The sequence below is a fragment of the Dryobates pubescens genome, chromosome 5 (assembly GCF_014839835.1).
Source record: "Dryobates pubescens isolate bDryPub1 chromosome 5, bDryPub1.pri, whole genome shotgun sequence".
Taxonomy (NCBI): Eukaryota; Metazoa; Chordata; class Aves; order Piciformes; family Picidae; genus Dryobates; species Dryobates pubescens.
In genome coordinates this window covers 47,150,672-47,166,630 of record NC_071616.1, presented here as the reverse complement: position 1 = coordinate 47,166,630, position 15,959 = coordinate 47,150,672, and the positions used below count along the sequence as shown (strand labels likewise).

Genomic DNA, 15,959 nt, shown 5'->3' with positions numbered 1-15,959 from the left:
GATGAGGGAACTCTTGGGAGGATGTGGTCTCCAGGTGTGCCCTGCTGCCAAGGGAAGGGGAGAAAGAAGTAGATTCCATAGTGAAAAACCAGCAGAGCAATTGTGCTTGGTTTGAGGGAGAGCCACATTAGATACTGAGAAGATAGTAAATAGGTTGGGGGGGAGGGGTCACCTCCATTCTCCAGAGCCCTCAGAAGGGATTAGACAGAATTTATGTTGGAGGGGGTGTGAGGAGAGTGAAAGCCCTGGGCCAGGGACAGAGGCTCTCTTGCCTTGAGCTGGGTGCTCCCCTCTGCTCTCAGAGGGCCCAGTTTTCTGTGTGGGCCAATGGAGACCTCACAGAGCCTCTTACAAGCTAGAACACGCTCCCAGCATGGCAGAGAGCTGCACTCCTCCCAAGAGTTAGTTATGCCAAGACCTGGAGCGGCCATGCCTGAGGCGTGGGGAGGCTGCAGCTCCCTGACACGGTCAGCACAGCTGTAGTGTGCTGAACACAAACTGCTGTGTGCTGAAGGCAGTCCAGTGACAGGCCCTGGGGAGTGCACCTGAGGCAGGCATCCAAAGAGAGCCTTCAGGTAAGCATGCCTGCACTAGAAGAGGAGAGATCAGCGTGTCCTGGGTAAGGTGAGTTTATTTGCTATTGCCAGCTCTATTAGCAGGCTCCCTAACACTGCCCAGGCAATGTTTCTCACGCTGTGCTTTGTCCCTTATCCCATTTCCAGCCCTGTTGTGCGTCAAAGCAGTTTGGCTGTGATTCTTAGAGCAGGTGTGAAGCCTCAGTGCACCTTAAAAGTGCTTTGCCTCTCAGAATCTGCAGTTACCTGAGCCCTAGGAGGGGTTTGGTAAGGGCTACACCTCAGGGTTTGACAGTCAGTCACCCAGATAGAGATGTAACCCTGCCAGGGAGCAGGATTTGCCCACCCTGGTACAGAGCTGCAGGTCCTGACTCATCAAACACTGCTGCTGCTCTGCACTCCAGGATCTAGTGCCTCACTGTCAGGGGTCCCTCACCGAATTCATAATCAGTGATACAGAGTTCTCATTTTGAATTCATACTTGCAAAGGGAGAAAGGGAAGAAAGCAACACATGGGGGCAATGGCTTTGGAGAACTCAGCTGAGTGTTGCTATTAATTCATAGCTATGGAGTAAGAGATTTGAGCCAGGGCTGAAAGGCTTAAGCTGATTTTTGAGCTGTGTGGTTCACTTGGATTTCATCACAGGACATAGCAAGCACCAGTTTGGTTTTGTTGCACAGCTGTCTAGACTTTTATACTAGAAGCCTCTGAAGTTTTTCCTAATTTTCAGTCTGGGGCTTGTTTCTTGTGGTTGAAGAGAGAAACACAGAACTGGAGGAGGTTGTGGCTCCTAAGTGCCTTTCCTGTAGGCTGTGGATATAGCCATGATACTTGGTACAGATTCAGTAAGGGCTTGGTAAATGAGCTTCCCTGGAGGTAAAGCAAAGCTGTGTGACTTCTGCGTGGATCAGTGCCACACTGGGAGTGTGAGTGCTGCCCCAGGCTGTGCCATCTCTCCCCTCAGCCCAGCAGCAGGACTGCAGAGTGGTACTGGTGACAGGGCTGTGCTTAGCATGGATTCACCATGCACTGCAAATGCTGCCCAGGAGATCCTGAGCAGATCCTGGAAGAGCTGTCCCAGCCTGAGTGCTCTGCTGCTGTGCTGTTCCTGCTCACCACTGTTTTCAAGATAGGTCACACATGGCTGGAGAGAGAGCAGCCACCCCCTGGGGTGGCAGTCCAGGCACAGCTCCGGGCCTGTGTCTCCACTCCACATGTTGGGCACAGCAGTTCTCAGTCAGTGTCTGATTTCAGAACAAGTTGCAGTGTAAAGCTCTGATGAACTCTTCTGTGCTCTGAGATCTGAAGATGCCTCTCTGCTGTGTTGTGAAGCTTGGTTTGCTGGCTGTAAGCCAACCATGGGCTGATGGCTTTGTCTTTTTAGAGCAGTTGAGCTATGACTAACTTCAGCAAGGCCAGAAAAGGAGGCAAATGTGTGTGGACAACCTGGTGTTAAACTGTTGTGATGAGTTGCTGGCACTGGCAAAGGGAAAGCTAATTCACTTGGTGCTGGAAGATGAGCTGTAAGCTAGAGGGGCTGCCTTCTGCTTGTAGCTGGAGGAGCAGATCTGGTTAGTGTTTTAAGAAAGAACTTTAAAACCTTGTGTTGGTTGAGAGTGTGAAATTCCTGGCATGGTGTGAATTCTTTTCAGACCCTCTCTGTGACTAGTTCAGGCCTATTGCAGTTTAACTAGAAGCAGAATGCAGCTGCTGGAATCTGGCTGGCAGATGATGCTTCACCAGCAGCCTTTGCCTGTCCTTTCTTGCAGAGAAACAAGAGGCAATTACAAACTGAAATACAGGACTGCAGTTTTAAATGTAAGGGGAAACAGAAACCTGGGAGAGTGACTGACCACTGGAGCAGGCAGCTAAGAGCTTGTGGAGTCTCCGTCCTCAGAGTCACAACTTGTTCTGAGTAGCTTTGAGCAGGGCGTTTGGATGAGGCAGGCTCCAGAGGTCCCTTCCAGCCTCGGCTGTGTTTGGCTCTGTGATTCTCTGTCTGGTAAAATGCATCCATGTCTTTGAAGGAGCCTGACTAAGTACTTGCTGCCTACTTGCACTGCCTCCTTCCAGGCATTTCCCTGGGGTTGGTACATTTTTATTTCACTTGCCATGCTGTACTGGTTGAGTGCTTCATGCTGAATGAAAACAGAGGAGGCCAAGGTTCCTAATGCCTATCAAGAGAGGAGGAAATGCTTTCAGAGCAGGGATGTGAGAATTTGGTTACCGTGTGCCTGAGCAGCATTCTTCACATCTCATTTCATGGTAGTGTCTAATGACAGCCATCAGAGACTGGGGTAAGGTGAATGGCTGAAGATGTTAGGAATGGAATTGTCTTTTAGGTGGAAATACCCCGGGGAAAAGTGCCAGAGGCAACTCTTAAAATTCCCGTGGCTTGGCAGGGAAAGTCCTCTCAAGCCGGGAGAGGCAGATACTGAATACTGCTGTAAAGCACTTGTAAGTAGATGTCAAGGGAGGGCCACTCTGTCATGGCTCTGAAGGAACATCCCTGGAACAGTCCAAATTTGGAAAGGAAAGATTGAAAGCTTTCACCCTGTACCTGCCTCAGACGCTGAGTTCCTCGATGCAATCGGGACTGCCGCACAGCCTCACCTCTGGGTGCTGCCTGGGGCTCCGCTCCAGCTCCTCGTAGCTACGTGACAAGAGTGCAGCAATCTGTGGGTGCAAGGAGCCTGTCTGTGCCAGGGCACTACCTCGTGGTGGTTCCTGGCATCTGAGCTGCAGGTCTGCTCCAAAGGTGATGCTCTTTTCAGGCAGGCCTGTGAAACGTGCAGGCTGCCCTCGGCTGCAGCTCCGTGCTGCAGGGGCCCTGTGGGTAGCTGGCCGTGGTAGGATATATAGCAGTCAGGATTAGGGAGCCATAAAGGATTCAGTGAGCTGCACTAACGAATCGGCCACGGCTGCAGGCTGAGGCAGCCTGTATGCAGAGATTAGAAGATGTGTGCTGATGAATAGGATGCAGGCCTTTGGCCTGGACTGTCTGGCTTGGGGTGAGGGAAGGGAGGAGAAAGTGGTGGCAGAGGTGTATGATCCCAAACAGGATGAAGTACTGATTGGAGGAGGCTGAGTGACAGGCCCACGTGTGTGCTGGGTGGCACCTCTCACTGTCAGCCCTCCTCCCAGTCATCTTACCGTGGGACGACTCTCCATACGAGGTCTTTGCTGGTCAAGTACCACATTGACCACTCCTGGTGTGCCGCTGCTTCTGCTTCCTCACCTGGGAAGGCAGGCAGTATGCAGCTTTCTCTGTGTTTGCTTTGTGCTCACCTTTCTCAGGCTCTAATTGTACTTGGTCTTGGTAGCCATCTCAGTTCTGCAGTCACTTGGATGAAGAGAAGCGCAGCAGTGTGTGAAGAAGCTTGTAGGTCTGAGTCCTCCCTGTGTGCACACACACCAGGGCACAGCTTGCCCATTAGTCTCCTTGTCCTCGTGTAAAGGCTTTTATGCAGGAACTCCCAGCTCTCCACATAGGCTTTTTGCCTGAACTGCTTTGTCCCTTAAACAGCACATTTGTTGTTGTTGTTGAGATAGCTGAGCTGAGCTGAGCTGCAGGAAAGGGCACTGCAGACCTCCTGAGAGGTGAAACCCCTCTTGTTTCATTGGCAGCAGAACAGCCACACAGCTTTCTTACATTTAGGAGCAGCTTCCCTTTTGTTTCAAGGCAAGAGAAAGAGGAAGATGGATTATTATTTCCTTGCCTGTCCCTGTCTCAAGATCTCTTGGCACCTTCTCTGCAGTGCTCTAGCTTCAGACAAGCAAGAGTCTGCTCTGTGATGGTAGCCAGGTGTAGACGCTGGGAGCAGGGCAAGGCTTCCTCTCCCCTCTGGGTCCCTGTGCAGCCCTGTCTGCGCAGACGGCAGGCGGTGGGGCCTCTGAGGCTGTCCGGAGGCTGGAAGCTTCCCTCCTGCTGGAACTCTCAAGCAAGTACTGCTCCTCAGAAACAGAGAGCTTCATCTGCAGAAGGGAAAGGCTGTCCTTTCAGTCCTTACCTCGTTAGTTTTGTTGTATTAACAAATATCCACCACTCCTTGGTTGTTTTGTTTTTCCCAGAGTAATCTTTTAACAGTTTTAATGTAAACTTCTTCCCCCTGTGTCCTGAGAAAAGCAAATCTGCAGTTCCTCATAACAGCAATGATCAGAGCTCTTTGATGAGTCTGGTTGCTCTTGCTGGGCGTTTTGAGAGGGTGGATCTTTTCCATACGGTGAATTTCAGGGACATATGGCTCTGGTTTGTGGTTTGGGGAGATACAGGGATCCAGATTTCTCTGCATGTCCTAGAGTCAGATCCTGGGATTTCATTAAAATTATGTCACTGGCTACCCCATGCTGCAGAGCAGGAATTTGCAGTATGTGCATTCACTTCCTGACTTAGTACTGTATGGTTTTTCACTGTGTCCATTGGCAGCTTCTTCCTGTGCCCACCTGGTGTTTCTGGCTTCGTCAGTAAGTCAGTGAGGGATTAAATGGATTCATCAGGGTGTGGGCTGGGTACATGCATACAGACTTGCAGAGCCTCATCTCCACTCCACAGAGGTACAAATCAAGCAGGTGAGAGCCTCAAATCACTCCAATCATGGATTTGTTTTCCTTAGTGACACTTTGTTGGTTTGTTCATTTTAGGTTTAGTTGTTGGCTTTTGGTTAGTTAGTTTGATAAGCACAGTGCAAATTGCTACCTGGCAGCCCCTAGGAGCATCGTGAGAGAAAGCTGGGAGCAGTGGCTCAGCTGACTCTTTGCCCTCCCACCTCGGGCAGGTCAGCTGGGGCTGTAGTGAGTGAATGTGTGTTAATTCCTGGGCTTTCTCTGCAGTTCAGGGAGAGGATTATGTGGGTTTAGAATGATATTCAGAGCAGCCAGTTTACTGAGCTGGAAACAGCCTAGGGATAATTTACAAGAGCACAAAAAACCCCAACCCCAAGACCCAAAGCTGTCTGGGCTCTCCCCCTCACTGAGGTCTGGGAGTTCTTCATGGGCTCCGCTCCGCTGCCTTTCTCCTAGGAGCTAAACCTCAGAGGAACTTCATAGCTCTGAGGCACGGGTGAAACAGTTTTGAGTTCAGACAAGGAAGAGCTCTTCAGATTCCTCCATGTGTCTGGTGGTTGAAACGTTTGCCTAGCCATGGAAGAGCTGAATTTACAGCTGGAGTCCTTTCTCAGTCCTCTGTTTCACACCTGTGATCTTCTGAGAGGGCAGCGTCTGTCCTCGGTAAAGCCACGACGCAGGGGCAGTGCAGTGCTGTGCACGGCTGTCCCTGCAGCTGGGCTCTGCTGTGTGAGAAAGGCCAAGCCAGAGCCAGTGTGCCTGCAAAATGATGCTGCCTAAACATGCAGCACAAAGGCCTTCTGCCTTCTCCCAGATCACACCACACAGGGGTGCCACAGCCCTCCCCTCGCTGCTTATGCTGCACTCCATGGCTCCCACCAGGATGTGTGCTTGCAGCCCATGGCTCCCACCAGCCAGGATTAGACCACAGATGAATGGCCCACACAAGGAATATATCTCCAGTAGTGCAGAAGGGAAAGCACAGACTGCATCAAATGCATGAGGAGAATTCTGTAGCAAGTGATACTGAGTACCATAAAGAAATAACATCTCTGAACAGGCTCCACAAGGCAAAACCAGGCTGGTTGTGTCCTGCCAGGCAGACCAGGGAGAGCCACAAGAATTCATTCTTAAACTCTAGAAGGCCTGGATTTGTGGTGTGTCTGTGTGGTGGTTTGGCTCTGGCCTGGAGGCCACATACCCACCAAGCTGCTCTAACACTCCCCCTCTTAAGTGAACAGGGGAAGAAGGGACAGAATGTCACTGTGTGCCTCAGCACCATCATATGTCTCTCTTCATCACAGCTAAGCCATCTCAGCAGTGAGGTGCAGCTCTCCAGGTGTGCCAGCCAGGCTGGTAGGCACACACTTAGCACACTGCAGGGGCTGCACTGCTGCAGCATTGTCCTTCCTGTCTGCAGCTGCATCCAAGCTCTCAGATGTGTGTGTCCAACAACAGCAGGATAGACAGTCAGGTATGTTGCTATTGTAGTCATATACTTGGAACCTGCCTCCCTGCACACTGCTCTTGCAGCCTCTGGTGCAGGGTAGCCATGCTATCAGCTGCTGCTGCATGTTGTCTTCTCAGATCTCTGTGTCTGTTCAGCCTGTGGTAGCTGCTGTAGGAGCTGTGCTTCAGCCTGTGGTAGCTGCTGTAGGAGCTGTGCTTCAGCCTGTGGTAGCTGCTCTAGGAGCTGTGCTTCAGCCTGTGGTAGCTGCTCTAGGAGCTGTGCTTCAGCCTGTGGTAGCTGCTGTAGGAGCTGTGCTTCAGCCTGTGGTAGCTGCTGTAGGAGCTGTGCTTCAGCCTGTGGTAGCTGCTCTAGGAGCTGTGCTTCAGCCTGTGGTAGCTGCTCTAGGAGCTGTGCTTCAGCCTGTGGTAGCTGCTGTAGGAGCTGTGCTTCAGCCTGTGGTAGCTGCTGTAGGAGCTGTGCTTCAGCCTGTGGTAGCTGCTCTAGGAGCTGTGCTTCAGCCTGTGGTAGCTGCTCTAGGAGCTGTGCTTCAGCCTGTGGTAGCTGCTCTAGGAGCTGTGCTTCAGCCTGTGGTAGCTGCTGTAGGAGCTGTGCTTCAGTCACATCCTTGGTACACTGAACTTGGCTGATTTGCTCATGTGTCCTGAAACTCCCATAGAAGTTTTCAATACTCCTAGTCCCTAAGCAGGGAGTGTCCTTGGCTAAACAAGTTGTGACTCTGAAACATTGATCCTCCCCCCTGAGCTGCTGCCTGTCTCAGTGCATTCCAGCAGCACCTCTCTGCTGAATTAGCCTTGTGAATAAGTAGCTTCTTGTGGTAGTTTTAGGCTATGCCTTTAAACGTTGATGGTGGGGGGAAATGTCAACCCACCACACTTCTGCCAGCTGCCTGGAAGAAGCACACTTAGCTGTGTCGTTGCCTGCTGATTTGGTAGCTGTGATGCCACATAGCTGAGAGGAGTGCAGTGTCCCCTAAAATCAACAGTGTCATCAGGGATTCATCAGAAGCACAGCTGTGGACTTGGGCTGGTTTTATACCAAAGCAAGCAGCCAAAAGCATTCCAGTGTGCAGGAAAGAAGCTCCCAAGCAAGTGGGCTGCATGGTGCTTTGTGCCTGAGCCATTGGCCTTGAAATGGGATCACAAAGACCTTCTGTAAATTCATCTTTCAGGTCTCAGGAGTGGCAGCTGGACTCTGCCTGGCCCAAAGGCAGGCTGCAGCTCCAGCAGTCACCTGTGTTCCAAATGCAGACTGAACCTACAGAACCCTGCTGGTGCAGGGGAGGCTTTGGGTGCTTTCCTTCCTGTTGCTAGGGGAAGTACCAGACCTGTTGTCCTCTTTGTGCCATGCTGTGCAGCACTTAGTACAAATGCCACTGTCCTGAGCTTCGCAAGCACACCTGGTTCAGCTGCTCCTAGAGCAGTTGTGCATCTCATGCGACAGAGCATCCACGTCCCGCTCAGCTGCAGCACTTCACAGCTTGGGGATGGTTTCTTTGTGCCCAGAATTGTACTAATGTCCCTACAAGCAGAATGTATTTGAATCAGTGTTTGCCAGCTGCTTTGAATTACATTTTGTGTATCAGCATCTTCTGCACAACAGGGGTGCAAAACTCAGCCACTGGAATGTTCTGGAACGCGCTGGAATGGGCTGGAGGTGGTGGAGTCACCGTCACTGGAGGTGTTCAGGAGGAGACTTGATGGGGTGCTTGGTGCCATGGGTTAGTTGATTAGGTAGTGGTGGATGATAGGTTGGACTCAATGATCTTGAAGGTCTATTCCATTCCATTCCATTGTCACCAAGACCTTCTTTGCTAAACCCTGAGCCTTTTGGCCATAAAGCCTTTAGATTTCTGTCTACTTGAGCATAACTACTTGTGCCACTGGTACAGGGAAGCTGCTGTGCTGATGCTGAGCACCTGCAGTCTGGGCTGTCTGGCTCCCTGCAGACCTGGCACTGGGCTGGTGGCACTCTCTCGGGTGCAGAGGAGCCTGCCCCGTGTGCTTGTGTGACCTCTGCAGCGCTCTTGTTGTCCCCAGGTGCCAACACAGAGCCCTCTCTCATTGACCAGGCATGGGTTTACCAGGAAACAAGTGGAAGGAGGGAAATGTGGACTGCCACAATGTGGTACCTACCCAGAGGCCTACAGCTTCCCTCCTGTCTCTGAAGTGAGCAGGATCATAGACTCAAGCCATGGGTTAGTTTGGAAGGGACCTCCAAGCCATTTGTTTTCTTACACAGAGTTAATAGCCCTGCTGTTGTGAGGCAGGATTCCATCTCTGCAGATCACAAGTATTGCCAGCTTCTCTCTCTTTTCCCCACAAGCTGTGTCATTTTTGCTGCTGTTAAAGCTCTAGATGTTACAGTGCCATAACTGCACTCACAGAATCACAGAGTTGTCAGAGCTGGAAGGGACCTCAAGGATCATCCAGCTCCAACCCCCCTGCCATGGGCAGGGACACCTCACACTCGGATGTGCCAGGCCTGGTGTTTGTGGAGGTGTCCTGGCTCTCAGTGTTGGGAGTGCTTGTGTTTCCCAGGTCAGGGCAGTGCTGCACATGCTCTTCTAGGGATGAACAGCCAAGCTAAGCCAGTGTGATACACCCTGGGGCTTGTCCTTTCAAAGCACGTGTCTCTGCACTCCTGTGCTTCCACACCTCCCAGAAACAAGTTTCAGGAAAGCACTGCCTTGTGGTGCCTTCTGCTGAGCCTCTGTGGTTGTAGCCAGCAGGGGGTTGGTCTCTTCTCCCAGGCAACCAGCACCAGAACAAGAGGACACAGTCTCGAGCTGTGCCAGGGGAGGTTTAGGCTGGAGGTGAGGAGAAAGTTCTTCACAGAGAGAGTCATTAGCCATTGGAATGTGCTGCCCAGGGAGGTGGTGGAGTCCCCGTCCCTGGAGGTGTTCAAGAGGGGATTGGATGTGGCACTTGGTGCCATGGTCTAGTAGTCATGAGGTGTTGGGTGACAGCTTGGACTCGACGATCGCTGAGGCCTTTTCCAACCTTATTGATTCTGTCACTTAGCAGAGGTCTGTTGTCGTGCTGGCCTCTGCTTCTTCCTGTTGTCCTGATCAAAAGTGTTGTATCCTTGGAGGTGTGTTGTCAGAAAGGCTTCAGGTTAAAAGCAGGAGTTTGTAAGCACAGTTCTGAGTGTTCTGTCTGAGTTTGAGCTGGCTGGGGTGCCAGTCTGTGGTGCCTGTGTCTCTGCCATCCATGAGGAGCCTGGGGAATTACAGCTGCCATGAGCGCTCGGCTGAGTCGCTTGGTTTGAGGGGCAGGAATGTGAACCAAGGAGAGGCTCCTGGCATCTGCAGCTAATCCAGAGTCAAAGCCTCTCTAATAACCCCCTTCAGCAAAGCCAGTGTGTGCTTTCTGCTTCAGGAACAGGTTGGCCATGACCTGTGGTACTGAACCAGGGAACACTGCAACTTTCTCTAGATGCTTATTCCGCTCACAGCAGAACTTCCTTCTGCTGTTGGGAGAGAGCTTTTTGGTCTCCAGGCTTGCCCTGTGCATACATCTCTTTAAGAGAAAACAGCATTCAGAGCTGCCTGGTGCTGGTGATACACAGGGACAGGTAAAGAGTAACTTCAAAAGGACCTAAGGAATATCAGGAGCTGTGGTCTGAATTCCTGGAATACACAGAGTGTTGCTTTGTCCTTTCTGAAGCCTCTGTCTGTAGTTGCTTTTGATGAGTCTTTATGGCTCACTGCTCCCCTGGAACCAGTCCTCGTGGTTCCAGTGAGGCTGGACTGCACCTAACCATGCAGCTCATCTAGGTCCTGCCCTGTGGTTCCCTGTTTTCCCCCTCTCTGGCTGGAGGCATGTTGGTAGCTCTACTGCTGCTTCAGCACTCACAGTGAAGTTTCTTACATTATGAACAAACCAACCTCAGTGTGCTCAGTTTTGTTTCTGTTTGCATCTTCTGTTCCCCAACAGAGTACAGGACCTGCAAGCATCCTTCACAGCTCAAAACACTGTTCCAGAGTTTTAAAGCTGCTGTAAGAAGATACTGCACCACCACTATGCTACACTAGCTCTAGCTCTTGGGTAAATTAAAGCCAACAACAAAAACAATCAATCCATCAAAAGCACACAAAACCTCAGCACCAAAAACCAACCACCACCACCAAAACCCCCCCAAACAAAACCCAAAGAAAGAGAGCTGGGTGTTTGTAACAGAAAACAGCTGCAGCCACATCAAGGCATTCTTGTCTGCTCTGCTGGCTTTGCTGGAAATTAAAGCCACAGCTTAATAATATTCAAGGAAGATCTTTCCATGGAATGAAATGAAATCTGTTAAATGCTTAATAACAAACAGTTAAAAACACAAAGCAGGATGTTTAGGAAACTGGTTTTGAATGCTAAATAGCAGGAATTGGAGAAGTTCTGCTTCTCCAGCAGAGGCTGGGAAAGGGAAACCTGCTTCAGCCTGATGGGCTGTGAGCCCCAGCTCGGGAGTCGGTGTCTTCTGGTTGGGCACACACTCAGTGTGCTCAGTTCAAAGCAGCTTGCTTTCTAACCCAGGTACCTGACAGTGCAGGAAACCAAGTGCTCTAGACCCAGGGAGCTAGACATTGAGGTAGGAAGATTTTAGCAAGTTGAGAAAAAAATCACCCTGGGACTCGCCCAGAGCCCAATGGTTAGGTGTCTGTCTGCACCTGCAGGAGAGTAGGTGAGCTCAACACTGAGTTAACTTGACGTTAACTCAGAAGAAGAGCTGGCTTCATGCAAAACAGCTGCTGGCATCCTGCTGGTAGATGGGGTTTAAATTCAGAGTGATTTCACTCAGAGCCTTTTCTCAGAGTTTGGCTTTTAGATCAAGGGGATGTGTGCAGCTCTGGATCTGTGCAGCTCTGGGGATGTTTCCATCAGGATCTGTGCAGCTCTGGGGGTGTTTGCATCAGGATCTGTGCAGCTTTGGGTGTGGGCATTGGGCTACCCATGGGAGATGATGAGTGATTGCCTTTGCATCACTTGGTGTTTCCTTTCTCTTCTCTTCTTTCCCTTCACCTTAGCTTAATAAACACTTTTCACTTTGATCCACAGGTTTTATTGCTTTTACTCTTCCTTTCCCACTGGTGTAGGGAGCAAGCAAGCAGCTGTGTGGTGCTGAGCTGCCTGCTGGGGTTAATCCATTTTGATCTCATAGGGACATGTTCCCATCACTTAAATTACTTTGCTTTCAAGTTTTGGACACCAGCCCTGAGTTGGTGGTGCCAAGGGGCTTTGGGCTGTCAGGCCATCACCAGGAGCTCGTTCAGCCTGCCGTGGTGTGTTCTGTCTGGGGTGCAGCACATCAGTGCCACTGCCCAGCAGCGCTGACCCTGCTGCTCACAGACAAGTGCTCAGTGCCTGGGAGCTGATGGGGCATGTGTAGTTGAGGAACATGGGGACAGAAGGCAAAGATTGCCTTTGCAAGGCAGAAAAGAGCCATGTTAGAAACTATTAACCAGGTCATGAACCATCTAAAGCCTACCAGGCTCTCCTGTGCTCTGTCAGCCATCTGAATGCTGTCTGAATGGATCATTATACTCTTAGAACAGTCACTTCAGCCCTGCACATCAGTAAAGTGTAAGTGAGAGCACACAAGGCGGTTGTGCCAAGCAAATAAAGGGTGATGGGAGCTGCTTAGGCACCAGAACACTCTTGTCTGTAGGCACCAGCTGCGTGAGTCCTTGGGTAGTCCTCCCTGGTGCTCCTTCATTTGCTGGGTGGCACTTGATGATTATTTGCTGTAATTAGAAACAATGCTGACTTGTTAACTTTCTCCCCATGCTGCACTCCAGTCAGCCAGGCCTTTCAGTGTCACTGTTTGCATTACTGGGTAGATGTGGAAACAAGCCTGAAGCTTGGAGCCTGCAAGCCCAGAGTCACAGCAGCTCTGTCCACAGCAGCCTGCAGGTTTGCATTCCTGCCACATGCAGTAAGGTTTCCTCTCTAGCCCCATGGCACTGAGCAATTCAGCAAGGAACAAGAAATCTTCAGTCAGGGAAGGGCCACAAGTGTGTGAAAACTAGCCACACATAAACAGTAAAGGTCATTAGCAGACTCCTAAACCCCTGGCTAGGAATTAGTTTTTTGGATCATTAGCAGTCCAGGGCCTAGGAAGTGAATAGGACTCAGGCTCCTATTAAAAATTAGCCAGAACAATTAAAAGGTTTTCCAGTTCCTAATGGGAACCAGACCTAACAGCTTAGGCTCCATCCTCTAGTGGGCTGCTGCATTTTGAATCACCTTAATGTTATGTCTTTGTGTTTTAAAGAAACACCTTGGAGTATTTCTCCTGTAGAGGAGTTAAATTATTGACAGGGAGGGCAAGATCCAGTGTGTCCCTCAGGCTGTGCCACTGATCCTGGGGAAGCATGGGAGAAGCAAGATCCAGTGTCTCCCAGCTGTCAGGAATGCTGTGCTCCTCTGATGCCAGGAACATTAAGGAGTGTAAAGGCTGGAGGTAACTTCTCACTGCAGAGCTCTCTGAGGAAATGCCCTTTGCTGTTCTCTGCCACCCCCAGCTGCTGTCAGTCATTGCCTTTAACAGCAAAGCTTAAGAAAGGTCAGGTAAGGGCCAGGGAAGTTTAGACTCGAGGTGAAGAGAAAGTTCTTCACAGAGAGAGTTGTTAGCCCTTGGAATGTGCTGCCCAGGGAGGTGGTGGAGTCACCGTCCCTGGAGCTGTTCAAGAGGGGATTGGATGCGCCAAGAGCTGCAGGCCTTGGGAACCAAATACCAGCGACAGCCAGCGGAAGGCCAGGCCAAACCAAAGGGCTCGCAGTCCCTTGTGCGCATCAGACTTCCCTCCTAGCTCAGTTTCAGCACTGATCTGTCTAGAGCCTGGTGAGGATGTGCATTTAGGTGATGTAATGATGTCACTGTGCGTTTAAGGGGAGTCTGAGCTGAGCATCGCTGACAGCAGCCGAAGAGCTCTGCTGCTTCCCCTCCCCGGCCGTTTCATGGCACTGCCTTTCATTAATTACATTTTGACAGAAGAAATTCTTGGCCTTTTCATTTCAGACTGAAGAACAAACAGGGCCTCTCTGAAGAGCAGCTTAAGACCCTTCTGGAGGAATGTGTGCAGCCTGGGAGAACAATAAGCAACGTTACCATGCCAAAGTCTCAGGAATCTCTTTCTCTTGGGTTCAGTCCCCCTTGTCACACGAGTCAGGACTCTTCACTCCACATCTACTCCTTCCAAAAACTTAGTTGAAGACCATATTGTAGGATGTTACTGGCTCGGGAAGAGGCTGGACTTGAAGACAAAAGCTCGTGTGTTAATGCAGAGGGAACCCCCTGGCTGCTGTCGCAGCAAAGCGCTGCCTGATAGGCACTTACCAAAGGCTTCACTGGCCCAAAGAGGGGATCCCGATGACTTGGGAGGTTTACAGAAGATGGGCAATAAGAGCATTGCTGAAGATTACTTTATGTCAAGGGCACTCAACAGCAAAAGGTTGGAGAAACCTCCTTTCTTGGGTGAGCCATTGTAGTGCATCAGCAGGAACAATGAGCCCTGCACAGGGGCTGACATTCCCAGCATACCACTGCAGACCAGGGGAGGTGAGACTCCTAACAGCCCTTTAGAATGGGTTTTTGACTGCAGTGAGAAAGCCCAAGCCAGTTCTCACCAGAAGTATGCACCGGCATTGCCCTGATTGTTACAGTGGGGCAAGGATGTGCCTTCGGAAGGCATCAAAGGGTGCCCAAAGCAGGAGACACAAAAGCAGAGGATGGTTATTAGAATTCCTGCCCTGACTTCACTCCCTGCCAGACTGGGGCTCTTATGGAGTGTAATATTGCTGGTGATTAACTCTGTCAGCTGTGTTGACAGCACACATGGATTATCTTTCTAGTAGTAGAAAGTCATCTTCCCTGCTCTGTCAGAGCAAATACTCTCCTGGTAGTTGGTACAGGAGCTGACACAAACCCCCAGTGAGGTAGCCCCAGCAGTATGGAGCAGCCATGAGAGAGGCTATCAGCAGCAGGAACTTGCCTGCAGAGCATTCAGACTTACACAGGGGGACACCAAAGAGAATGGAGGCAAGAGAATGTCTGTGCAGCCCGGAACTCCTGGGGAATTCTGTCCATTTCTGGCATTTCTGAAAATTACTTTAAGGTCAGCAAAAGATTAGACTTCAACCAGCAACAAAATCGACCTTCCCTCTCCCTCTATTTGAAAAGGATTCTGGTTTGGGGGACTTGGTTGGGTTTGCTTAGTGTCTGCTGCTGTTGCTTTTAGAATAGGTTAGTTTTCCTCACACTTCCCTTGCCAGCTGTGCTCTTCACACAGATGCAAGCATCAGAAGGGTGGAGGAAGGGCAGAAGGCAGTGGTTTGCCCCAGAGGAGAGCAGGGTGCCAGTGGTGGTGATGGGGAACATCACAGAGAGCCACCTCCACCAGGGGCAACCTGATCTCCTGCAGGACTCACCTAAGCCCCTTCTACTCCTCTGGTCTTCAGCAAACACCAGTGAGAAGAACTCAGGTTGAACTTGCTGCCTTCACAGGAACTGAAGTTCTCCTTTGGTCTGAGCAGATGCAGCACTGTCAGAGTCAAGTGTGACTCACCCCAGCTCCCACCTCTCTTCATTGGTGTATTTTGAGATCTGTTAGCCTAAGCCAAACCCCAGACACTGCAGTGGGCAGGGGAAGTGTTGATGCCTATTGCAGTAGACACTGTCACCATGAGATGATTTCCTTGCACTAGGAAGAGAGATTTCAGCCCTTAAGTCAGTTCCCATGGGGGACCTCTCCTGGTGGAAGCCTTTAAAGTGAAGGTGTTGCCATTTCTCACATCATCATTCCAGCGTCTCTGAGTCACGGCCAGGTGCTGTGCCAGAGCCGGGCAGGGGGCTGCCTCCAGCCTCTGTCCTCAGCAGTGGCTGAGGCAGGTTCCACGTGGCCAATAAGCAGCTTGGCTTGATGAGCATTTTGCCCCTTTTTGTTTGTGAGGGGGGAGAAGTGTTCTGAATCCTCGGTCTCCAAATCTTTCCCTTTTCCCTGGAGAGAAAGCCTGGGGTATGATCACAGCTGTTGTAACCTCACTGGGCTCGGAGCCTTGCCTGACTTCCCAGAGCTGGCAAGAGTAGGTGGTCTTTGGCCATGGTAAAAGGAAGTGCAAAATAAAGCCCACAGCAGAGGTTTGTAATTTTCTCTATGCTAGTGCTGAGTATTTTGCTGTTATCCATAAGCTCAGTTCAAGTGCACTGAGATTTATTGCATTCAGTTAATATTACATCCAAGGTCAGCATTTGCTTGGCACCAGCCCAGTCTTATGGCTTCTCTCAAGGTGCTGCTTACAAGGAAATGAGCAGCATGAGACAGAAGCCTTGGTGCCTTTCCCTGGAACCGATGTTTCCTGCA

The 15,959-nt window shown here is 50.7% G+C and overlaps 1 protein-coding gene across 1 annotated transcript in view; it reads left to right on the top strand.

The window, feature by feature from the left end:
* The window catches only part of FSIP1 (fibrous sheath interacting protein 1), a 59,500-nt gene extending 45,247 nt beyond the window's left edge, over positions 1-14,253 (top strand). The window contains 5 exon segments of the mRNA XM_054162193.1: positions 2,474-2,484; positions 13,635-13,771; positions 13,773-13,825; positions 13,828-13,885; positions 13,887-14,253. Of these exon segments, the coding sequence (XP_054018168.1) occupies positions 2,474-2,484; positions 13,635-13,771; positions 13,773-13,825; positions 13,828-13,885; positions 13,887-14,253 (626 nt within the window).
* Positions 14,254-15,959: the final 1,706 nt, after the last annotated feature.